Source organism: Podarcis vaucheri, assembly GCF_965113315.1.
Source record: "Podarcis vaucheri genome assembly, chromosome: 12".
NCBI lineage: Eukaryota > Metazoa > Chordata > Lepidosauria > Squamata > Lacertidae > Podarcis > Podarcis vaucheri.
The window spans coordinates 37,578,060-37,603,347 of NC_138750.1; the positions used below are offsets into that span (position 1 = coordinate 37,578,060).

The following is a 25,288-nucleotide window of genomic DNA, read 5'->3' on the forward strand; positions in this document are numbered from 1 at the left end:
CTTCTGGCGAACCAGAGCAGTGCATGGAAACGCTGAAACGTACACACATCAATAATGAGACTGACTTGCTGAATTTTAAAACTCACTGAATTGAGGCAGTGTAATGGCTACGTGATGCCAGCATGCCCGCCTCTCCAAATTCATACATAATCTGCTGAGCTTCCCTGCAATAGCCAAACATCTCCTATTTTAAAACAAGCTGCTGTGTGGCCTGGGGAGACCAATACACATTCCATTGCATAGAACAGATTAATCAGTCAATCAACAGACAAATTAAAAGAGCAGCAGCAGCTCCTTTGCCCCAAAGCAGTACCTCAGAAGGCCGAGATTATCAACAGATTCTAATGACAAATTAGAAAGGAACGCGTTCATTTGTCACTACTTTTTCCTGCGGCAACGTGAGAACGCCGTGAAACAAAGAACGTGTGAATCTGATCTAATACCGCCATCTCCTGGCAGTTCGCTTTTTCGGCAAAAGGAAGGCAGGCCGAGGCCTCTCTGCTAGATGGCAGCACTTAAAAAAGTAAAACACCCATCGCGCTTTTCCTCTCCTGCACGCGCGTGCTCTTTGGCGCTTTCTGCTTTTTCCGTTTGCAACTTTCCACGCCTCCCCAAGGAAGGAAGCGCGCAAATGCCGGCGGTGAGCAACACGCAACCCACTCTTGTGCGTTGCCTGTAACGCCTTTAAAAGTTTCTCAGACATAGAACGCGAAGATTAAATTTTGGGAAGCAAGATTTTAGCGGCTCAAGGCTAGCAAAGCTGAGGCTAGTAAATAGGGAAGGCGGTGGCAGAGGGGAAGAAGAGAAAAGGAGGTTCGCTTCAGGGGCAATGTGTTTTTTATGCTAGATTTTTGAAGGAAACTAAAACTCCCACCCGTGCCGTATCTTCTCTAGGAATTAAAATGCTGTTGATTTCGAGGGAGGTGATATTTCATTAAGCAAACCTAGGGTTCAGGCTTGTTTTCCTTTTACCGATTTCGCCGCAACAGCGCGGTCCTGCACATTCATGTCTACTCAGAAGTGAAACACCCATTTTCCCGTTTGTATGTGGAAAAAAATGCCTTTCTTACAGGTCACCCCAGGGTCTCAGCAATGGGGTGAGAGGCAAGCTGTTTTATGGAGGGAAGATGTCTATGCACGCCCGCGGCTTCACCCCCGCGCCCCCAAATTTGCTGTTGCCTCTTTGTACTATAAATTGTAACCGAATAAAGCTGGGTTTTATTTTTGAGTTAACGTATATAGATCCATGGGCGTAGCCAGGATTTATTGTAGGGGAGAGCAGGTATTATGCTGGGGTGGGGAGAAACTGAGTTAACTGCGATGCAATTGGTCAGTTAAATGTTTTTATTTATTTACTTGATTTAGGGGGCTGCCTCCCCTGTCCCTCACCCCCCATCCCCGGCCACGCTCATGTACAGAACCCGGCTGTAAATGCGGTGAAGAGCCAGTGTTTGGGAATGATGCCTTTCCTCAGGGGAAGCGGTTTAGGAACATAGCTGTCATACAGAGTCATTTAGCTGGTCATTTAGCTCAGTACATTATTCAGTAGAGCATCTCCAGAGTCACAGCCAATCTTTTGCAGCCCTGTTTCCACATGCAGGGAGTCATGACCTTTTGTGCCAAAGCATGTGCTCTACCACTAAGCTCCAATTTAAGGAATTTATTTTAATGTATCTGAATATTGTTTGTCTTGCACTTAAAGTGTCAATTAGTAGTAGTATTAATTAAACATTGATAACTGGTAACCTAGTGCATTTATAATGTGATATCATAATATAAAAGCATGCAAAGCCAACAGTTTAGAACACAACAAAACATTCCTTTCTGGTAGCCACTCAGTTTAATGCATAACACTTTATAAAAACCAGTCTACTGATATGACCACCACAGAATTAATATTATTGAGTGAGGATCAAGCCTATGCATTTAATCTCACCTACAACATCATTTATTTTACCCTCTTTCCAGCAAGCATGTTGTGGCGTTCGTACGGAGCCCCCAGTCGTTTCACGGACTTTTGACCCGTACACCACTAATCCGCTGCCAACAGCCAGGTTCTCTCCGGTAAATCACTTAGTCTCAGTTGGGTTCTCAAGTTAACATCGAAGATTGTAGTTTATTACAAACACAAATAAACTTTAAATGCATTCAAAATGCTGTTACCCTTTACCCTCTTAGTCTTATTTTATCCTGTCTCTTCTACCTCCCCTCACAGAAGAACCAATTGCACTAACGCTCTCTATTTCCATCTGTCTTCCAACTGCTTTCCCAACTGACTAAAACCTCCGGCTAAGCCTTTTAAAAACAGGTAGGCTCTGCCTCTGGCTTTTCTATTGGTCTACCTATTAACCCTTTCCTCCTGTACAGACATTTCCAAAAGAACAGGCAAACGCCACACATGTATTGTGTGAAAATGAAGCCCAATGTGAGCTCCTGATTATGAACAGAGAGTGCTATGCAATTGGGACAAGCAGTCAGGACACTGCACGGTTGGTTGGCTAGAGCCTTTCCCAGCATCCAAATGTGGGGGTACGTACTCATGTATAATTCTGTGACTCCTCTTTGCTGGTGTGAATTGCGCATCTGCAGTGAACTACAGCAGAACATTTTGGGAGGATGCAAAAGAGAGAGGAAACTGCTTGTCGTCTCTGCTTCTCATTAAAAGTATCTCATTAGTGTGAGTGCACCATAGACCCTTTGTTACTTATGTCCATTGTTTTCAGTGGGTTTACTCTTAACACGACTAATATTGTATACATTCATATCTTGGTTCTCGAATGCCTTGGTACTTGTACGTTTTGGCTCCCGAACACTGAAAACCTGGAAGTAAGTGTTCCGATTTTTGAACGTTTTTCGGAAGCCGAATGTCCAACACGGCTTCTGCTTGAGTGCAGGAAACTCCTGCAGCCAATCGGAAGCTGTACCAGGAGTCAAACAGACTCCCAGTGTGGTGTAGTGGTTAAGAGCAGTGGACTCGTAATCTGGTGAACCGGGTTTGTTTCCCCGCTCCTCCACATGCAGCTGCTGGGCGACCTTGGGCTAGTCACACTTCTCTGACGTCTCTCAGCCCCACTCACCTCACAGAGTGTTTGTTGTGGGGGAGGAAGGGAAAAGGAGATTGTTAGCCGCTTTGAGACTCCTTAAAGGGTAGTGAAAGGCGGGATATCAAGTCCAAACTCTTCTTCTTCTTCCCAGAGTGGATTAAGTTCGAGAACCAAGGTTCCACTGTATTACTTTATGGCTGCAATTTTATATACACTTAAATCTGAACCATTTTACTTAGAATTCCCATTAGTAATGGAGTTAGGACTGTGCCCTTAGTCTGGTTCCTCTGCATTGAGAATGTAATTCTCTGTTTGTAATTCTCTGAATGTAATTTACTGTTTATTTCACTATATTTATTTTTTAAATAAACCTCCACTACCTTTGCTCAAATACAGTAGTGCCTCGCAAGACGAAAAGAATCCTTTCTGTGATTCTCTTCGTCTAGCGGTTTTTTCGTCTTGCGAAGCAAGCCCATTGACGGATTAGCGCTATTAGCGGCTTTTATCGGCTTATCGGATTAGCTGATAAGCGGCTTAGCGGCTTAGAAAAAGGGGGGGAAAGGGAAAAAAACCCGCAGGAACTCGCAAGACATTTTCGTCTTGTGAAGCAAGCCCATAGGAGATTCGTTTTGCGAAGCACCTCCAAAACGGAAAACTCTTTCGTCTAGTGAGTTTTCCATCTTGCGAGGCATTTGTCTTGTGGGGCACCACTGTACTAGAAGGCTAATAAAAATAATAATTGTGTGGCTAGTATTTATCGCCAAGACAGGTATAATCATTCTGAAGTTGTTGATATTTCATATATTTATATAATGCTTAATATGAGAACAGCCTCTAAGCGGTTTACAGGATAAAATATATATGCACACAATTAAACAAACAACGAAACTGATAAAGTTACAACACTGGATGAAACAATAAAGTCCTTCAAAAGCAAAAACAAAGTAGCACAGTTTGAAAACTTCTTAACTTACTCAGTAGCCGGGCCACTAAGTTGCTTTAAGGTGGATGGAAGGTTGGAAAGGGGCACAGTCTGCAGCCATCTGGACCTCACCCAATTCCATCCATACCTTCTTCCTCATAACTACCTTGATAGGAATACCATCCCTTCCATCTTCCCTCAGCCTCTTGCTAAGGCGCATCCTCACTCACAATATTCAGCATTCACATATTCTTCACACACAGCTATATCCTGTGCCTACTCCCAACTAATTTCCCTACCCAAATCACTCAAACTATGTAAACACAAATCATACAGCACCCAGTACTCATCCCTTTCTAATTCCCACACCCTCAACTCATCCACCAATACGTATGTATACATGCACCACCCACCCATTCTTTACAGTTTTTCCCTCTCCGTCATCAAACCGCTAAGACTTTATCCACTCTACTAAAATGTACTGCAAAAATACCAGGAGACACTGACAGAACCATGTAGCATCCATCTATCCACAGATGTACTCTCCTAGATAGCAATCTGGCTCTCGCCCAGGTTGCTATCTCTCACCTATGACTCACCCAAGGTGTCGCCCAGCTTCTTCCACTGGGGAGGAAAAAAGTTAAACATGTAGCAGAGATTCCAAAAAATAGACCACAGGCAATTGTACTTGAGCTTTACCTGCTACTGAAGGCAAATGAGCATAATGGTCACAAACCCAATATATTCAGGATTGGCACAGTCCATAAAAAGATTCCAGTTGTAGCACTTACAATAAAACTTACAAGCTTATAAGACTAAGCCTTAATTCTATAGCATACAGAACACCAGAACAAAGGGACAGAAAGAGAATGTAAGTGTGACCCAGGCTCCTCCTGGTCTTACTATTATAGTCAGCACAACCTTGACAGAAAGATAACAACCAGTTTAAACCAGCTGTACTCAGCTTCCCAGAAGAAATATAACCCAAACAAAAACCTACCTCTTTCTTTCACATAGAAAGAAAGCCTTCTAGAACCCTCTTGAATTAATCAGAATAGGAGAGATCGCTATACATCAGATCAATACTTTCTGTACTAAGAAATGCAAATTGATGGGTGGAATTTCATGTGCCCCTCTCTGGTACTCCTTCATTCCACCAAGGAGTGTTCTCAGACATTTCTAACCCATACAATAGGCACTCCACACAAAAAATAATAAGCCATCTAGAAGGGGATTGCTAACATTTAATTCATTCTTACAATGAATCTGAATCTTTTTAAAATGTGTTAAACAAATTAAGTTATGAACAGGTTGTTCATGAATGCTTCCTTACAGTTTATTATAATTCTCTCTCCTTGTCTCTTATTTAAAGATCCTGAACTGACTGGAAGTACAATTTTATTCAGAGATTTGCAGTGCCTGGTTAGCATCTCAATGAGAGGGCTGGTGAACATGAAAAATAAACTGCTTTTCAACATGAATTTACCTTGGCTTATCAAGTTGTCTACAGACATTATATTCAGAGGGGATTCCGCTAGGTTTCTTTGCCTTAAGATTGATAGCTCCAGTGATGAATTGGACAAGGAGAACAACATTTTAGTGAAAAATCTGGCTGGTATGGGCGTGGATGTCAAAATGGTAAGAAAACGACAGCCTGGTGTTCTCAAGAGGCAGATCACCAATGAAGATGGCCTGAAGATTTTTCTGCAAGGAAAAGGGGCTAACAGAGAAGCCATTGCCAGTATAATCTCACGTTATCCACGTGCCATCACTCGCTCACACCAGTCTCTGAAAGAACGCTGGGAAATTTGGCGAAGCATTTTGATGACCGACATGGAAATTGTAACAATCCTGAAACGTTCCCCCGAATCCTTTTTCCGTTCTGGGAATAATGAAAACATGCAGAAGAACATTACCTTATTTTGTTCTATTGGGCTGACTTCTAAGGATCTTGGCAACATGCTGACCAGAGCTCCAAGGGTGTTTTCTAACAGTATAGAGCTCAATAAACAAATGATAAGCCTCTTGAATGACATCTATTTAGATCTAGGTGGAGAAAAGCCAGATGACTTTGTAAGACAGATAATTTCTAAAAATGTCTTTATCCTCTTACGGAGCAGCAAGCAAGTGAAAGCAAACGTTCAGTTTCTGCAGTCCTCTTTAAGTCTGAGCAATAAGGAATTTCTAACGCTGTTGCATGGGCAAGGAGGTGATGTTCTGGATCTCTCTAATGAATACCTAAAAAAGACACTTGCAAACGTGAAAGAGAAGCTGTTGTCTCATGGGTGCACTGAACTAGAGGCAGATATGTTTGTCCTTAAGCACCTTCGCATTCTATACCTTTCTCCACAGAACCTGAATGATAAAATAGATTGCCTCTTGCAGGCAAATATTAACATTAATCTCATACTGAAAAGTCCTCTAGTTCTGGACAAAAGCATCAAAACTATAAGTAACCGTATTGATGAGCTGGGAAAGCTGGGCTATAACTTTCAAATCCATGGGATTGGAATTCTTGCGTTAAGTAAACAACGATTTGAAGCAAAACTGGAAAAGTTACAGGCAGCAAAAATTTTGCACGGCTCTAATTGATGTGCGACCACCAATGCATGGGTCTTTGGGGACCCAGAAGAGGGCAAATGGGGGCATGGGGGGTTAATGGAGGCAAATGGACTTCTTATGCATGCTCCACCAACCCTTGTAGGGGCCAGAAATTGCACCCAGGTGCAAAATGGTTGCTGCGTATACAATGTACATAATAAATATTTTTTTAATTGCCTTATGTGACCAAAGAAACAAAGCAAAACGGAAGAAATAAATAAATGGTATTGAGGTTAAAAATAATTTAGCCTTGCAGTACTTTTTTTGAATTAATAACTATTTGTGGCTATTCTAAATTTTCAAAAGTGTTGGTTTTAATAGGATCTGGTGAATGGATGCGCTTCAAATCTAGGAATATCTTTACATATGCTCCCTGATATGCTACATTTCTACATTGATTTATTTAAACATGGAGCCTTCTAACATGATAGCTGAAATGATGCAGTAGCAATGAAGCACTATTACTTGATTTTGCTGAATGTATGTTTTACTATTTATTGTGCTTCTTTCCTGCTCTTTTAAATGGAGCATTGTATTAAGTTGCCTATGTATTTCTTGGCTCAGGTTAAACTTAAAATGAATGTTGCTTTTCTATATAATTCCACCCCCACCCCCCTTGCCTTTGATGGCCACTTAAGGAATTGTAAATTTTTATACGGAACAAAAATGAAACTGAAACATGGTAGGCAGAATAGCAGCTATTTTCTTTTTGGTATTTAGAGTGAATTAAAATAATAAATCAATGGGACGATAAAAAGAGTCTTTGGGAACGTAATTTATAAGGGAGGAGCATGATTTAATTAAATAATTTAAAAAACAACTTTACATTCAGCCCACCCATTAACTGAAATTTCCATGAAGAATTTTATCAGTTGAACCCAGAACTTCTTTTGACAGTTACTATGGATGTTAAAATGAAGATGATATATGGTGGCAATAGCTATCAAGTGGGAAAAAAATATATGACTAATTGACAGCTAGAAAGGGCAAGTTCTCTTGTGGTTAAAACATCCACAAGATGAAAGGATGGAAGTCTTTGGGGAATAATTCACCCTACAATTTACTGCTACTAATTACTGGTATGTATGAAGTATGCACCATGCTGCAAAAACAGTCAGGAATAATATGTGTTGGCCTTTAGTGGTAAAAAATAATCTATTAAGCTTTTTTTAAACAACCCTTTTGACTATAAATTCTAAGCAATTATATTCCTGTGGGTGATTAGAACTCATATTGTATCCTTGAAGAAACAGAAGTTTGTTTGAAACAGGATGCATCAGACAAATCATAGTGAGCTAATCTTAGACACTCTTCTCCCCTGGAATCCTTAGAGAGGTCCTCATACTGTTTCTTCCTTAGAAAAAAATGTACATAGTTTTCTTTCTCTGCAGGGGAGTTGCTTGCTTATGAGAAATTTGTCATGTGAAGTTTTTTTTTAAAAAAACTTAATCTGTAAAACATGGATTCTACATTTAGAGGACTTCAAAGGAGATGGCGAGTCAAATTCTTGAGTGACGTAAATGTTGACCTAGTGATTGTTGTGTGATAATTATAGGAACTGCAAAGCAATGTGTATTGGTATTTTAAATACATTTATGTATTCAGAATGCTTTTTTTTTTTAAAGACAACAACTTGTATTTCAGTTTCTTAGAAGACAATTTATGTGTAGAAAGTTCCTTGGATGGGTTGAGCTGTACCCTAAACCCATGGTTTGTACAGTGGTTGTCAGGCAGGGAGTTGAGAGTGCTTAGCGAAGATAAGAGTCCAGGAATCCAGCCATATTTACAAGATTTATTGCCTCTTTGAAGCTATGTACAAGCAGTTCAAAAATGTGACTTCATCATGGTCGGTCAGTTGTCCCGACTGGCTTCCTTCCGCCTTTGGGCCAGCATAGCCAACGTCTAAGCCCAACCCCCCTTCTTCCTCTCTGACGAGAGGTGCTTGGCCCAGGAAGTACCTCCTCTCTCTCAGATTCACTTCCCTCTGACCCCCCTTTGTCTTCTCTCTCGTCCGAAGACGAACAGCTGCTTATTAAAGGGACCTTCTCCCGGTAAGTTCCCATTCCCTCCTCCTCCTCTGACTCCAGTTCCCTGACAGTGGTACCTCGGGTTAAGAACTTAATTCATTTTGGAGGTCTGTTCTTAAGCTGAAACTGTTCTTAACCTGAAGCACCTCTTTAGCTAATGGGGACTCCTACTGCTGCTGCGCCACTGCTGCACGATTTCTGTTCTCATCCTCAAGCACAGTTCTTAACCCCTAGGTAATATTTCTGGGTTAGCGGAGTCTGTAACCTGAAGCATATGTAACCCGAGGTACCACTGTACTAATATAAGTTACAGACGTACAACAGGAAAACTATGGTTTGGAGTCGTATATCTTTGTTTTCTATCTGGCCAGCGCTTTGCTTCGTAAGTTGACTCCCATCTCCATTGTACAAAGGACCTATCTGGATTGTCAGTGGCCTGTGAGTTGAGACAAAATGGCAAACCTCATTTGGTACAGTGTTATGTAAAACAGCTTCAAGCTGTGGTTTCTGTTCCTATTTCGTTCCCATCATACCACAATTTCTGTGCTGGCTCGGGGGCGGGTCAGACATTAAAACAAAGTGTGGTTAGCTAAACAAATGGTTTTGTGTTACAGCTGAACCCAGCACAAATCTATTCATTCTTAATTCAGAAGTGAGCAAGTGTTCAGTAGGGCTTACTCCTAGGTCATCGCAACCTTTCATGTCGAGCTGTTAGGGAGCACATGACTGCCCACTTTTCCTGCCCTCTGCATGGAAGTGTAACCACAGGGCTATTGTAGGCATTGGATAGTTCTAGACTCATACTACTTTATTACAGCTCTTAGACTGCTGCTCTGGGACCATTTCAAACATCAGGCAAATCTGAGTGTGCCACCAAAGGCACACTAAACAGGGAAGTACAAACAGCTGTGTTTAAGTGTTTTATGGCATGCCATTTTGAAAGAGTTTATTCTCAAAAGCGGCACATAAGTCTTTTATTTAAGGCTTCCTGTAATTTTGAGGAAAGACCATAGTTCATTGGTAGGGCATCTGCTTTACATGCAGATGTTCCCAGGACTGGCAGTTTCTTATTTTTCTCTGTTCCTAAATAAGGACTACAGAGCTACAGAAGCAATAAATGTTAACCGCTTTTGCCAGAAGGAAATGAACTGTGAAGGTTCTATAGGGAGCGGAGATATTGGCGGCAACAAGGAACACACAGAAGGGGATTATATCCAATTGCTAGTGCCTCAGAGGACTGAACAACGTTAAGAGCTGGAGCTATGAAACTGAAAGCCAAGAGCAGGAATCCTGGGCATATGGTCTCTCTTTTAAGTATGCTAATTATTCATGTTTGTTTCTGAGGTGATGGAAAGAGACAACACAAAACACAGCTTCGAGCCTAACAAAGGTTTGCACAGGGTTGCCCCCCTCTAACAAAGGTAAAACTTATTTTTTGGTAGTCTTTGTAATAATCAAACCACTGGAGGCTTTCACCTCCCCCTAGGAAAAAAAAACCCCACACATTTATTTTGTGGTGTGCACCATATGTTCCTTAAAAATAATATTTTTTAAAAAAACCCACTTGGAAGAGTCATGAGACAAGGACATCTGCCACCGGCTGGAATTGCCATAGCTATAGCTATATTTACAGCCACTTCTACAGCTCTGAATACTTACACACACCTGTGTAGCATCTAGGCAGGTATTCCCAGGTATTCAATTATGGGGCAGTTGCAGCAACAGGGGACCACTTCCCCTCCACCAGTTTATGTATCTTCCCCCAAGGGCCTGCATGCACTCAGCCTGAGACAATGCCCTTGTGGAAACTGCCTCTGCTCCACCCTGTTCAATTCTCTCCTGGTTCTAGAAGATAGTGGTTCAGGAGAGGGTGAGGAAGCACTCGGCCCTTCATTTGCCTGGTGTGCCTCTTCCACTAGGTCTGAAGCTTCCCATACCTCTGATTCTTGCCTCCTGGCTGGTACAGGTCCCCACAAACCACTTATCCCCTCTCCTGAGTCAGACTTCAGTCCCTTTCCCCCCAGTGCACCCTTGTCAACATCTTGCTAGTCCCCAACGTGTCCTTTGTCAGTGCTGTTATTTTTGGGGCCCCAGGGAAATTAGACTGGCCTCGACTAGAGCCAGGGCCTTTTCGGCCAGGGCCCCAGCCTGGTGGAACGCTCTCCCACAAGAGACCAGGGCCCTGCGGGATTTGACATCTTTCCTCAGGGCCTGTAAGACAGAGCTGTTCCACCAGGCCTTTGGGCAGATTGCAGTTTGACTTACTTTACTTTGTATAAAACAAGCCAGAAGGAGGCTCCCAACACGCTCACAGGTCCTTGTATGATCAGCGGAAACAGTTGGTCCTGGCAAGTATTAACCACTCTCAACTCCAACCTGATAATTGCCACCTGCCCAGATTTTAACTTGTCTGAATTAATTTTAAGATGTATTTTAGTTAATTGATGTCTGTTTTTATGCATATTGTGTTGTTTTTATGATGTTGGCCGCTCTGAGCCTGGCCTCAGCCGGGGAGGGCGGGATACAAATAAATTATTATTATTATTATTATTATTATTATTATTATTATTATTATTATTATTTAAAAACAGCAATAACTGTAAAATTAACTTATTTTGTAAAAGGAAATACACAACAGGGAAAGAAAATTGTTAAAACTTGGACCACACAGCTGATTGATGTTGTTTGTTCCAACGTACAGGCTCAATGTGTTCTGTGAGAGAGATCCACGCAGAGAAATTTCTCATGCCAGTAAGTCTCCACAGTGAAAACAGGTATGTAAAGAAAATTTGTGGAGATTCAGTAAAGGAACAGGGAGCAGCTGGAAGATCAAAGGAACTGGAACGTAAACAAATCCCAAGCTACACACTCTGAACCTATGAAACATGCCCTGCTGCTGTCTTTGCTGAAGAGATAAAGTTAGTGTGGAATCCATGCAGAATCCATGCTGGATGATTGAAGACAAGCCAGTCTTGGGCGATTAAGAACACATCTGCACTTGTTGTTTTGTCAGAGAGTCAATTTGCCATGGTTTTGATGAATTGAAAGCACATCTGGTATCTCGAGATTAGGCAGCATGCCTTTTGCACAGACCGTGAGTTTTTCTGACTTCTGCATTGTCTCTGCGAGATGGTTTTGCAGATATCCAGCAATATAGACCAAATGAAGCTTTAAAGAAGGCTGTCTATTCCCTCCTCTTCTGACTCATTGACGCTCCTGATCTTGAAAATGAACTTGAAAATATGTAATTTGCTTTCATAGAGAATCTTGTTGGCATTTGTCTTAGAGTATATCATTCATCACTATTCTTGCTCACTATAATCTGTCAGACTTCTATTTAATAAATTTCAGTTGCATTTAAGTATTATTTTTTGTAGTATTTTTTTTTTTACCCACCCGTCACCACAAGATTCCAGGGCAGGTTACAGAATTACGAAATACACAAAACCGTTCCAAATGGAACAGAACAGCATACATTCAGCAAAAGTGATGGATTTCTCAAAGGAATGGGTGCCATTGCCCCAGGCCTCATGCTTTGAGGGGGTTATATCAGCATTGGCAAACTTAAACTTTTAACTGAGAACTGAAAGCAAGGGGGGCATCATTCTGCCTCCAGTCCTTTCAGCATCTTTAAAAGGTCTCATACTGGCCTTTTAATAATAAATCCTGACCATATTGGGATCTCCTTCACAGTGATATGTAGCTTCCTGCAAACACTTTATCACAAAATAATTTGCCCTAAAAATTCAGTAAAAACTGCTGTTGAAATATGCAGCTCGGCAAAAATTTCATTTATCCGCACTAAATTAAATGCAGAATGTCAGAGGGAACACTGGAGCGATCAAAGATTACCTTGCCCTCCAAAGCAAGCTTATTTTCAGGTTTAACAGTTCTCTGGAACTTTTTAATTTAAAGCTGATATGATTGATACTAGAAGCTAAGGATTTACACAATAAAATATCACATATACAATTGCAGCTCCTTTATTTTATCTTCAATGCAATGTATTGTGGAAACAAATCCCCCTCTCCATGCATAAGCCCCAGTCAGAAATGAAAAGTGCAGTCAGGTATGAATATTAATAAATATTTACTGGCAGCCAAGTCATAAGAGTGCTAAGTACAGGAAATAGCATCCAGATTTATTGCAGTTATGGTGGGGTGTCTGGTAGTGTATAGCCAGGCTGGCGGTGAGGTTGGGGCTGTGTGGATGCACCAGCAAATGCATCAGATTGCCTGGCGACACTCCTGTTGGTGAACCCAATGTGGCACTAACCTTGCTGTTGCCTTGCCCTATCCCACGCCCATCCAAGTAGTGGTGGCACCAGTGTTAGGGGGACAGCTCCAGCAAACCACACAGCATATGATTCATGCCCCACTGTTCTAGCACAAGTACTCCAACAGAAAGAGTGTATGTGTGCTGATGTTCAGTTTCTACCCCTGTGCCCCACAGGACCAGCCCAAGGCATTTTGCTGCCTGAGGCAAAGATGGTAGTTCCTTCTACGGTCCATGTAGAAAAGCCAACCAGGCTGCTGTTGAATTTTACTTCAAAACTGGTAATGGGACAGCATTTTACATAGCTCTTGAGGGCAGTGGGTTAGCTTAGGTGGTCATGTGGCATGAACTGTACACATCCCCTACCTTGCCACGTTTGCCGCCTGAGGCAGCTGCCTCATTCAGCTTAATAGCAGGGCCAACTCTGGATGTTTCTGCTGCTTTGGGGGGGGGGGTGTGTGTGCGCGCGCGTGAGAGAGAGAGAGAGAGAGAGAGTGAGTGAGTGGTGGCTGCAGAAATATACTCGTCCACTGTGGAAACTAGGGGCTTTCATTTTCCCTAGGGCAGAACAGATCCTGCAGCAGATAACTTTTCACATGCTCACCCACTTTATCACATATTCTGGTGCAGTTCTTAAAGGCTCCAACAGCAGCAGAAATGGTATGTATATGGAGAACTAATGTTCGGTCTTTGCCCCAGTGCTCTAAATGTTCCTGCTATCATTGTTTAAACTGGAGCCTCCTCTCTCAGGTTTTGTACCACTAGAGGGCCCTTATGTATCTGTGTTAGCTCAGATAATCTACATCAGTGGTGTCCAAACTTTTTCCAAAGAGGGCTAGATTTGATGAAGTGAGCATGCGTGAGGGCCAGTCAAAGTTGTTGAGCTCCCCCCCCCCCCAGGGATCATCCGGATGAAGGCATTGGCCCGTAGCTATGTGTGGTGGCCAGGCATAGATGCGGAGATAGAGGGCTGGGTAAAACGTTGCGAGCCCTGCCAGGTCTCCCGGCCAGATCCACCCAAGGCACCAGTACAGTCCTGGGAGTCCACACAGTCCCCATGGCCCCGGGTGCATGTGGATTTCGTGGGGCCTTTTCAGGGCCAATGCTTCCTAATAGTGGTTGACTCTCAGTCCAAGTGGCTTGAGGTGGTGCCGACCTCAACCACGTCCACTAGAGCAACTATAAACACGCTCAGGGAGCTATTTGCGACACACGGCTTGACAGACAGGGCAGGCCGCAGGCCTGGGCCAGGTCATAGAATCATAGAATCATAGAATCATAGAGTTGGAAGAGACCACAAGGGCCATCGAGTCCAACCCCCTGCCAAGCAGGAAGCACCATCAGAGCACTCCTGACATATGGTTGTCAAGCCTCTGCTTAAAGACCTCCAAAGTAGGAGACTCCACCACACTCCTTGGCAGCAAATTCCACTGTCGAACAGCTCTTACTGTCAGGAAGTTCTTCCTAATGTTTAGGTGGAATCTTCTTTCTTGTAGTTTGGATCCATTGCTCCGTGTCCGCTTCTCCGGAGCAGCAGAAAACAACCTTTCTCCCTCCTCTATGTGACATCCTTTTATATATTTGAACATGGCTATCATATCACCCCTTAACCTCCTCTTCTCCAGGCTAAACATGCCCAGCTCCCTTAGCCGTTCCTCATAAGGCATCGTTTCCAGGCCCTTGACCATTTTGGTCGTCCTCTTATATACCTGCTGGGATTGACAAGGCATCTGACCACCCTCACCTGAATCTCATAGCTCTCCTGTAGCTGCCAAACCAATTAACCAACTAGAAGGATTACTGTTAATAGCACCAGTTTTCCTATAACTTGATATTGCTGGATAATTTTGATGAACTGCAAAAGCATTTTTAGTTTGCTTTCGGTTGCCACCCTAGAACTTTTCTTTATTAGTGCCACTTTGTTTTGTATTGGGTTTAACACTTTTTATGTTACAAGGCACGTTCTAACCAATCATATAAGTATTGGTAAACGAACGTTCTAATGGCAAGTAAGCACATGTACTTTCAACTTCCCAGCACCATCAGTAGCACATCCACCTTGTCTGCCTCCCTAGTGAAGCCTTATAGTCGGATGTAGCTCCTGATTAGGATTTGGTGGGCAGGTACTTGGGGGCCGCAAGAGATTGCTTTTTCAAAATTGCCTGGGGGGGGCTGTTTGAAACCAGCCCTGGGGCCGCAAGTGGCCCCCAGGACGGACTTTGGACATGCCTGATCTACATGCAGGATTTATGCTATTTCTTTTGTGGGAACGATATGTGTGAAGGGAATACCATATTTTTCACCCTATAGGACGCACTTTTTCCCCTCCAAAAATGAAGGGGAAATGTGTGTGCGTCCTATGGGGCGAATGCAGGCTTTCGCTGAAGCCTGGAGAGCGAGAGGGGTCGGTGCACACCGACCCCTCTCGCTCTCCAGGCTTCAGGAAGCTATCTGCAAGCCTTGGGAGCCCATGGGAGTTCCCGCTGGGCTCCCACGGCTTGCGAAGAGCTGTCTGTATCCCGAAGCCTGGGCGCGCTGAGCAATCGTCGGTGCACCCTATGGGACGAAAAATATGGTAATCTTGCATGTAAAGAAGCCTTGAGACACCTGTGATTTGAGGGCTGATACAGATTTACAGAGAAAGCATATGTATGGTCACAACATGCTGCTGCTTTGATGTTGGGCGTATCCAAACACACTTGCTGCAGCGGTGATCCTATTAGGACTTTCCCATTGTATCTTTTCTGAAAGTTTGACTCACGCCAAAGCCTATGCCAGGAAGTGAACTAGAAGCAGAACTGGAGGGAGGGCCATAGTTCATAACTTTATGATGGAAAAGCAGAAGGAAAAGCTGCAATCCTAGATACACATACTGTAGTCTGGTTTAAGTCCACTGAACCCAGTGGGATGTGTCTCCGAATAAACAGCATATAATGGTGCTGAGATATTATTATAAATCCTGGGTGGATAACCTGTGGCTTTCTAGATGTTGCTGGACTCCAACCCCCATTTCCCCCCAGCCAGAACGGTCAATGGTCAGGAATGATAGGAGCAGCAAGATTGGGACGGCAACAGGTCCCCCTACCCCACCCCGTTTTAAATTATCATTCCTTTAATTTTGTCTATGACACTGTGAACATTACAACTGTGTTGTAATTGGACAGTAAATAACTTGCCTTGAAATGTCACTTCCATTTAAAGGCATTACCAGAATTCATAGATTACTAAAGAGGGTCTTACAAGGGTGTGGTGTGTGTGTGTGTGTGTGTGTGTGAGAGAGAGAGAGAGAGAGAGAGAGAGAGAGAGAGAGAGAGAGAGAGATGGGGTTATTGTTGAAATGTTAAGGACCCTACCAGGAATCGTACTCAGAATAAAAGACAAAGAATGGTTTGTAGTTGAACTCGGTGACCTGACCTGAATCCCCAAGTCCCTTTGCTCCTGGTACTTTGACATATTGTGTATTTTTCAACCCTCTTGTTCCTTCATAGTTGTTAGCGATTCATTTGATTCTGAGAGTAACAGTTTATTTGCAGATCTTTTCAGATTACGTGTTCCATTAATAATTTAAATGTGCTGATTCCGTGAATTACTGCTTCTCCGAACATCTTGGCTGGTATTCAACTAATGCTATAACTTTGAGGGCACTATGGGGCAAACTTTGAAGATAAAATTGATTGTCATTTTTGTGTCAAGAAGCATTGAAACAAAACAATAATCCAATGTTCGGAGATGCAATAAACATGTCTTTCCATAGCTTATATGTATGGTGCTAGCTGTAAAATTAAATAATTGCCTTCCCTGAAAGTTCAGTCCAAAGAAACGGTCCTAGGAACATTGAAAACATGAACATTATCATATGCTCTTCCCCTCTAAGCATTTTTTTCATCCTTGGGGGAAAGCTATAACTCATTGGTAGAACATCAATTTAGGATGCAGACAGATTCCCCTCACCTTGGGAGTAAGGATTAACAAACTCTTTGTTCTCCCTTTCCACCCTGTGAATCCTACCAGTAAGGAGGTCTAAGGTGGATGCTCCAAGCTTAGACTCCATGGCTTAAGCAAGATATTTTTGTGTTTCTATACAAATAATTTAGAAACATTTACCATTTTGAAACCTAAGTTATACTGCCTGTCTTTTCTTGCAGCAATGTGGAAAAAGCACATGAATCTGTCCTTTGAAGAGCTTGTAAGTAAACCATTTTTAAGTTACCAAATATGGTCTTTTTCTATGCTAAGGGAAGTGTGGAACTTTGGAAGAAACCTAGAAGGGGGTATTGTATTTTAAAGGTCAAACAGCCTATAGTTCCATGCTCTGCTTTGCTGCATATTTTGTAATTTTAAATCTCTGCTGGGGTTTCCTCACCAAAGAACACTTGCTCCAAACCTGAATCTAGGAATCCAGGCTTCTCCTTTTTATTTTAACCACATATCATTTTCCTTTTACCAAATTAAACCAAAAGATAGGTTAGAAAAAAGAGAAGGAGGCAAAGAAGGAGGGAGAGAAGGCAGCTGTATCAGGCAATGGCATGGTGAAAGGTGTTGCCCCAAAGAAAATAACACCCACCCTGAAGCTGTTTTTTGCCCTGACGGGACCCCCCCCCCATCAACAGCCTTGTGTCCCACTGAAAACAATAGATTGGGGCTTAGTCATGTCTAGCTGACATGGATTTCTAAAGTAGTTACTTGGGCCTTTGCTAGATTTTCTGGACTGAGGTCATTTATTTCAGCTAGTTTAAAAACCATAACTATGCTTGGCTGTGACCCTGCCCAGGTCTATGAGGGCATAGGGCTTGAAGGGGAAGCAGGCGGTGTCAAGTAGCAAATCCCGCAAACACTGTAGGGGTCCTTGGGCAACTCCAAGAGGCCCTGCTAAGGCAGGCTGACGAAAGATACAAGTAATTATTTAGGCAGACTAGGCCTGAAGTGTGCAAGGAGCTGACTGGCTGGTTAGGACCCTCACCTTAGATATCACATTTTCCTTTTTCTCTTTGTTCATATTGACTGAGGACTAGATTCTTTTCCATATGACCACCCATTCCAGTTTTCCTTTAATATTTCTTTTCAACTAAAAATTGTGTAATGGCTTTTTTTGAGGAATATATACACACATCTTTGTTGACCCCCCCCCCCCCCGTTGACCAAAACATAAATGAATAGTCTTATTGTGTCTGATGTTATCTGTGTTACACATTGAAGACTGGAAAGGATGACTGGAGAAAAATTCAGGATAACTGGTCAAGAATACAGAAGTATTGTTGGGGAAAATGAATCAGCCAGTGGTTGGCTCGCCTTGTGCTTGCTGTCATAGCATATTACAGAAAATAACATATTTAGGATGTAATCCTGCACCATAGTCCCCCAAACTCCCACCTCACCCCAAACAGAGCACTTAAAAGGGTTTTTGTTTTTCTGCCAGTTGTGGCAATGATGTCCTAGATGCTATATGATTTTTAAGTGCATTTTTACAGACACACCACAGAGCACCCGAATGAAGCTTGCAAACTGGTTTGGGAACTCCTGCTATATACATTCTGTGGGGATTCAGCCCCACTGAATGAATGGGATTTACAGTGGTACCTCGGGTTGCATACGCTTCAGGTTACAGACTCCGATAACCCAGAAATAGTACCTCGGGTTAAGAACTTTGCTTCAGGATGAGAACAGAAATCACGCAGCGGCGGCACGGCAGCAGCGGGAGGCCCCATTAGCTACAGTCGAGATTCAGGTTAAGAACAGTTTCAGTTTAAGGACAGACCTCCGGAACGAATTAAGTACGTAACCAGAGGTACCACTGTACTTAAATCTAAGCAGACATAACTAAGATTACAATGTTACTAAAAAATAATAATAAAATGTATTTATTGATGGATTCCGTTCCTCCAGTGGGAGAGATGGAAAGCACAGCTTATTCTATCCAGAAGAAGCTTCACCAGGCCTCCTCTCCTTACAACTGTCACCTGGGAGCAGCCATTTTGTCACACTGCATCAGTGGGAGAAATAGAAAACAGGGTTCATCCTATCTTATTTTTGCTAAAACCCCAGCTCTATCAGGCACCTCTTACTCCTGAATCACACAAGCTGGTCATTATAAGAACAACTGTTTAACAACTGGAGCCTGAGTTTGATTCCACCCCCCTTTCCTCTCTGTCCCTTTTTCATCGTGTCGTGTTTTTTAGATTGTGGGCAGGCTGTTCTGGGAGCCTTTTTAGCTGAAGCCTGGGTTACAAATGCTTTAAATAAATAATACTTCAATAAGTTTAACACAGGGAAAGCAAAGAGGAAGTATAAACTACAGGCCACCTGAAGTTTAAAAGCTCTGCAAGTACTGTAGAATAATCCCTAGCTTTATTGAGGACAGACTGGTGGATTCATATGGCTGTTCCCTCATTTGAGGTACAGTGGTACCTCGGGTTACAGACACTTCAGGTTACAGACACTTCAGGTTACAGACTCCGCTACCCCAGAAATAGTACCTTGGGTTAAGAACTTTACCTCAGGATGAGAACAGAAATTGCACGCCGGCAGCACAGCGACAGTGGGAGGCCCCATTAGCTAAAGTGGTACCTCAGGTTAAGAGCAGTTTCAGGTTAAGAACGGACCTCCAGAACGAATTAAGTTCTTAGCCTGAGGTACCACTGTACTGTATTTGATTCCCAATTCCTTCAGATATTTGCATGAAAGTAAACCATGAAATGCTGTTCTGTGTTCAGAAGGCAAGTGGAGTTGGCCAGGGTAAATGCAGAGGAGCTGTAACACTAGTGGCATATATTTACACATCTGGCTGAGTTTCCTTTCATTATTGACTTCTGGAAACAAATTCAGGGAACAGTTGCAGGCGTAACAAGCTAAACAATCCCTCACACTAGGAACATATGTCTTGCACTCGCAGCTGCCAAGCTATTAGTCATGCAAAATGAAAGGAAATAAAAATTCAGTTGTGATGGAGTTTCAAGCAATATCTGTGTGGTGGCCATATCGTGAGAAGGGGTCATCAGTTTAAAAATTAGTCCTCATAACGTAAGAGCTCAATATAACACAATGCATGTTCTTTTCTTCAGACTGCTACAGGCCCATAAAAGAACACGAAGAAACATGGAAGGTCTACAACATTCCTTGTGATGATAATTCAGTCTGGCAGGCTTGGAATAAAGGTAAAAACAAAACCAGCAGAGTATTCCCTTACATAATGTTGATATGACTGAAACTATATAATAAACTACTCTGTACACAATTTAAAAATATTATCATAATCTTAGATTTTCCTCCCTCTTTTATTTAAGCTTTTGTAGATTCCTGAGGCCAAACACTTGTATTCCCCCCCCCCAATTTTACACAGGGCTATGGCCAGCTACATGGAGAGAATATAGCAGCATAATCTTGAATTCCCCATAAACATTCCACTGTTTTACTGGCATGACTAGCCTTGATGTGTTTAGTGTTATACTGATGGATTGAACCGCAACATCAGGTAATTGAAACCATTCCCAGCCTATCTGGAAAACTAAATGGCCGTGTTTTCTTCAGCTGAGCTGAACTATGATTCTGTGGCAGTGAATGAGCGTAGCAAACCCCATGTAACTTTATGATACTTTCGCAAAAGCACTTTTTACATACTTTGCAGAATCTACAGCATGTGATTATGCCATCTCAAAAAACAAATGCCAAATCGATGGAATCCCTAGCAGAAATAGTTTCCAGAGGGGAAGCTGTGTTAAGATTATTGCAGCAAAAGCAACAAAGCGACTGTGTGGGTTTTTAGTGTTTATAATAGAATTTTTATACAGAATAACATATAACAGTAAAAATCAATGGTGGGTTACCAGATAAAAAGCTGAGTTTGGTCAAATCATAGACAGTCAGAAATATGGACATCACTTCAGGTTGAATAACCACTCAAGACTAACTACTTTAAAGACTAACAAATTTATTATGCCATATTCTTTTGTGAGCTGCAGTCCATGTCATCAGATGCAGGAAGTGTTGTCCTGAGTTGCAGATACATGTTTGAATCTAGTGTTTCTGTCCAGAAAACCTTATCAGTTGGGAAATCTGAGTGTTTAGAAGTTAGTTAATAGCAAGGAAGAATGGGACCTGTTCCTTAAAGCTACAAATGGCCAGTTCTTCTGGGTCTATGTTCTTGCATGGAAATTGAACGTTCTCCTAATCTTCTTGCAGTGCAGATGATATAAGGGGCAGGTCTTCTCAATTTGCATTGAAAGGGGCTCCACATGGTAGTCACACAGTACGTATGTGGTATGTTGGTGCTCGCTGCATTAAATGCACATGTATCCCCCCCCAACCCAACCCCCCACATGCCCTTCTACTTTAGCACATTTTTTTTGAGAGAGAATTCAGAAGAAAGTTATATTTCATGTTGTCTAAGTAGAAATATGGAACTCATACTCAGTAATCACTCTGGAATTTATAGGAATTATTGTTAAGGCTTTGAAACAGGAAAAATGGTTTATGGAGAACGTATTTTGTTATATCATTTAATTAAAAGATCATAGCTAGCAATAATGCAGTCTATTAAAAAACCTAGTATTATCATAATTATGCTTTTTGTGTGCATGTGCACGTTAACAAATCTATCAAAATACTATTTTAAATGATAAGAGGCAAAATTTCAAATATCTATCTGGCTAAATCTAGATTCCAGGTTTAAAGTCAGATGAAGATGCAGGGGGGAAAAACAGTTTTTCTTCTCATTTCATCCAGAAGGTGGCATCATATCATGACTTTTCTTCCATCGAAAGTGAAGAGGATATATAACAAAATATAGAATCTCTCATGCTGAAATTAATACCAGTACAGTAGTTCCATATGAATAATAGCTGATTTTAAAATATATTTCTTAATATATATCATCTTTGAAAGTCTGTGATGGCAGTTACATGGTTACAAATATTAGTCCTTATCTCCTGTGGTCAAAATAAGGACTCTAATTTTAGCTGCATTTGGATCTAATCACCATATTCAGGGTGCACAATCTGCACATTCCTCCTTCGCTCCTTCCTTCCTACTTAGTGGTGAAACTAGTGACTGCCACGTCAAACCCTGAAGTGTGTGTCCCTTTCTTTGGATTACAACCCATTTTGGGGGGGACTACAACCCCCTTTTTTCTTTTCTTTTTTGGAGGCCATTGGTGAAAGCGCGCCTTGGGTTACAACCTGTTTTGGTTTACAACCGGACCTCCGGAACAGGTTGTGGTTGTAGACCAAGGTATCACTGTATTAAAACTGAAGCAGCACTCATGTTTAGGAATCAAAGTATTGCTCCTCCCTTTTTCCCAGCAGAAAAATAAACCATGTGCTCTGGTTCAGATGTAACACAAGCAAGCCAGCCACTCCATGGTTTGTTTCCTGGCTGGGAGGAAGGGAAGAACAAATCAGGAGTGCTTGGGTTGTGTGTACTAGCACAGAGGTTGTGCAATAGCCATTGTTAACAGCCAGTGTTTTGCCTGAATGTGCCCAGTGTCTGTCATAAATACATTGCTTTATGCTCATTGTTAATTCTGTTGAGTGGATTTTTATTGAACTGCATTCTAAGGCTACACATTGCTTAATAAGCCACATTCACAGATTTCTCATTCTCTGAACATGGCATGCAAATGTCAGCTTGAGCTACAAACAGTGCCGTGTTAACTTATGTAAGTTAAAATTTATTGCTATGACAATTAGAATATTTTTATTTATTTATTTATTTATTTATTTATTTAGTAAGTATACTCTGTAGATCTCAGGGCAGTTCACAAATACAAGATAAAAAACACAAAATACATAATAAAAACAAGAACAAAAACCAACAAATAACCTCTGCTTCACCCAACAACACATTTAAAAGATTCTAAACAATGTTTTTATTGCAGTAGTATTGCAAATGTCCCTTAGTGTATATCTGTATGGCAGCTTTCTACAATATGCTAGAGCCACTAGTAGTTAAAAGAGAAATGGGTCACCCTGCCTGGATAGGACAATAATATTTGTAAGTAAGTAAGTAAGTAAGTAAGTAAGTAAGTAAGTAAGTAAGTAAGTAATTGATCACTGCACTTCCATTTAGAGCAGACAAAATAAAGTTCACACTGCATATAATTAAGCTATGGAGTTTTCTCCCGCTAGATGTGTAGTAATGGCCTAAAAGAGGATGAGGCAAATTCAGGGAGAACAAGACTATCAGTGGTACCCACCATGATGGCTAAGTTCTACCTCTGTTGTCAGAGGCAATATGCCTCTGAATGCCAGTAGTTAGGGAATCACAATTGGGAAGAATGCTGTAGGCATCTAGTTGGCCATTATGAGAAAAGGATGATGAACTAGATGGGTCTTTGACCTGATCCTGCAGCGCTCTATTTACATCTTTAGAAGGATATTTTTACTAGATGGCATCAAATGTGGGCATACACAAAAGTTGATTAAGAAAATTACTTCTTGTCTCTCTGTGTGCATGCATCGGTTTACAGCCTAATTTTGAACAGCTCACACAGACTCCATATTGTCAATCAGGATTCAATGGTTTGCACAAATGAGAAATTTTTCTATTACCTGGAGCATATGAAAGGAGGATGCACATACAGTGGTGCCCCGCAAGACGAATGCCTCGCAAGACGAAAAGACTTGCTAGACGAAAGGGTTTTTTGGTTTTGTGTCGCTTCGCTAGACAAATTTCCCTATGGGCTTGCTTTGCAAGACGAAAACGTCTTGCGCTTTTTTTTAAAAGCCGCTTGAAGAGGCGCAGTTGCGACGGACCGTGCTTCGCAAGACGAAAAACATCGCAAGATGAAAAGACTCGCGGAACGAATTCTTTTCGTCTTGCGAGGCACCACTGTAAGAATGGGGCTTTTCTCTAGCCCTCTAAACCACAGTTTGGAGGATAAATAATTTGAAATCTGGCTGCAGCCCTATTTCCTGTGATGTGGGCCTCCATATCCACACGTTCATTCTAATTACAAGCTGCATAAAAGGTCAGTGAACTAGATGAAAACACTATTGAACTAATACTGAACTATTTCCCACCACACCACCAGTTTTTTTCTGAAGATTGTTTCCAAGACTGGCAGTATATGGAGACAGAAGCTGGTTACCAGAAGTGTCAGGCTGTAAATTTATTGACTTGGTATTTTGCTTCACTGAGCACAGAGGACATCTGTGCAATCTTAATTTTTTTTTCTAAGGGGTCCTCAGAAGAAAGCTTCTCACACAAAGAAAAGCCAATCCGCAAACCATTCCTTGAAACCTGGCCTTTCCTGTCTTGTTACTGAGTGAAATCAATAGGCAGCTGTGGATTTGTTGACCTGGACACGATAGTGGAACAGTAATAAGAAATAAAAAAAATGAACCCCCCCCCGATAATAGATCCCACCCCCACTTCAGATGCAGAAAGTAGGAAAACTATAAAGATTGGAGGACTCTACAGTCTTCTGTATAATGCTAGAGAATGTCCTGTTGAGAAAGGGCATGGGCTCCCCACATCACCACTCCTTAATCGTCTCATATTTTCACATACACACACAGACAAATCATATTAATCAAATCTGCTTTCAGCTGTATGAAAAGGGCAGCTTGAATGGATCATAGCTTAGGAGGAAATTCAATACAGAAGAGAACCTTGGCTACATATAAGCCTAAAACTTTGAAAAAAAAATCCCTTATATTGCGTATGATCTTCAATAGCCATATCAATTATGTATCAAAGAGCTGCCAGTGTCTTCTGTGTGGGTGTTAGATAGCCAATGAGGGCACCATAGGAATCAATGATTAGTTAAGGACACTGCTTCTTCTAATTTGATTTTGTGCAACTGACTATGGAAAAAATAATACAAATAAAGGGCGGGTTGAATAAATTGTGTCATGGATGCTAACAAGTCCCATAAAAGCCCCTTTGACTACTCTGTGTAGTCAAAGGGATGGGATGTTGTATTTCTCTGCCACTACCATGTACCCACTGTTTAATATTGCAACCTTTACTGTACCTTGGTAAAGAGAATAATAAGTAGAAAGCTGTGAAAATTCACTGAAAGTTGTATTCTAAACTCAGCTTTTCTCATCTTTCATAACACTAAGAAGCATGCTTTCCTATAACAATGCAGTCACCAGAAAGTGATGCATAAAACACTCCTAAGAAATGATAGCTCACCTTTGAAATTCAACACACCCAGTCATTCCTACCTTCCTGTTCATAGAACATAATACCTTTTATTCCTAGCCCCTTTGTGTTGATAGCTTATTGATGACACTAAGCTATAGAATGTTTATGAACGTTCCAAGACATCACAGCAGCTCAGTGGCAGAGGTGGAGCTCATTTCAGCAAATTAAAGCTACTGGCACACGGAGGACTGTGATGCGTGCCAGAGTGCACTGAAACACTGTTTACTTCCCCACTGCAGCGGTACCTATTTATCTACTTTCATTGGTACTGCTAG

The 25,288-nt window shown here is 41.8% G+C and overlaps 1 protein-coding gene and 1 long non-coding RNA gene across 19 annotated transcripts in view; both read left to right on the top strand.

Annotated features, from left to right (window-relative positions):
• The first annotated feature begins 246 nt into the window (after nucleotides 1-246).
• MTERF1 (mitochondrial transcription termination factor 1) lies at nucleotides 247-6,810 on the top strand. 8 transcript variants are annotated; one of them, XM_082194180.1, is made up of 4 exons: nucleotides 248-640; nucleotides 1,366-2,064; nucleotides 2,368-2,489; nucleotides 5,339-6,810. In XM_082194180.1, exons 3-4 carry the CDS (start codon nucleotides 2,456-2,458, stop codon nucleotides 6,556-6,558), a joined length of 1,254 nt encoding a protein of 417 aa, XP_082050306.1. In that variant the 5' UTR covers nucleotides 248-640; nucleotides 1,366-2,064; nucleotides 2,368-2,455; the 3' UTR covers nucleotides 6,559-6,810. The 8 variants fall into 8 exon arrangements, with proteins under 8 accessions (XP_082050310.1, XP_082050306.1, XP_082050308.1 ...); XM_082194182.1 differs by having other exon boundaries at nucleotides 1,969-2,064; XM_082194181.1 differs by lacking the exon at nucleotides 248-640 and adding an exon at nucleotides 658-813 and having other exon boundaries at nucleotides 1,969-2,064.
• An 11,918-nt stretch (nucleotides 6,811-18,728) lies between these two features.
• The window catches only part of LOC309515908, a 304,876-nt gene continuing 298,316 nt past the window's right edge, over nucleotides 18,729-25,288 (top strand). For 4 of the 11 annotated variants that reach the window (XR_014212707.1, XR_014212708.1, XR_014212709.1 and 1 more), the window contains exons 1-2: nucleotides 18,731-18,950; nucleotides 19,928-20,020. This is a non-coding gene — a long non-coding RNA (uncharacterized lncRNA). The other 7 variants (XR_014212705.1, XR_014212706.1, XR_014212711.1 and 4 more) reach the window with 7 other exon arrangements.

Excerpts from the sequence above, each read along its gene's own strand:
- MTERF1 (XM_082194184.1), top strand. The coding sequence starts at position 2,456 with ATGCAATTGGGACAAGCAGTCAGGACACTGCACG. Across the intron at positions 2,490-5,338 it reads AGCAGTCAGGACACTGCACG|ATCCTGAACTGACTGGAAGT; the intron begins GTTGGTTGGCTA and ends TCTTATTTAAAG.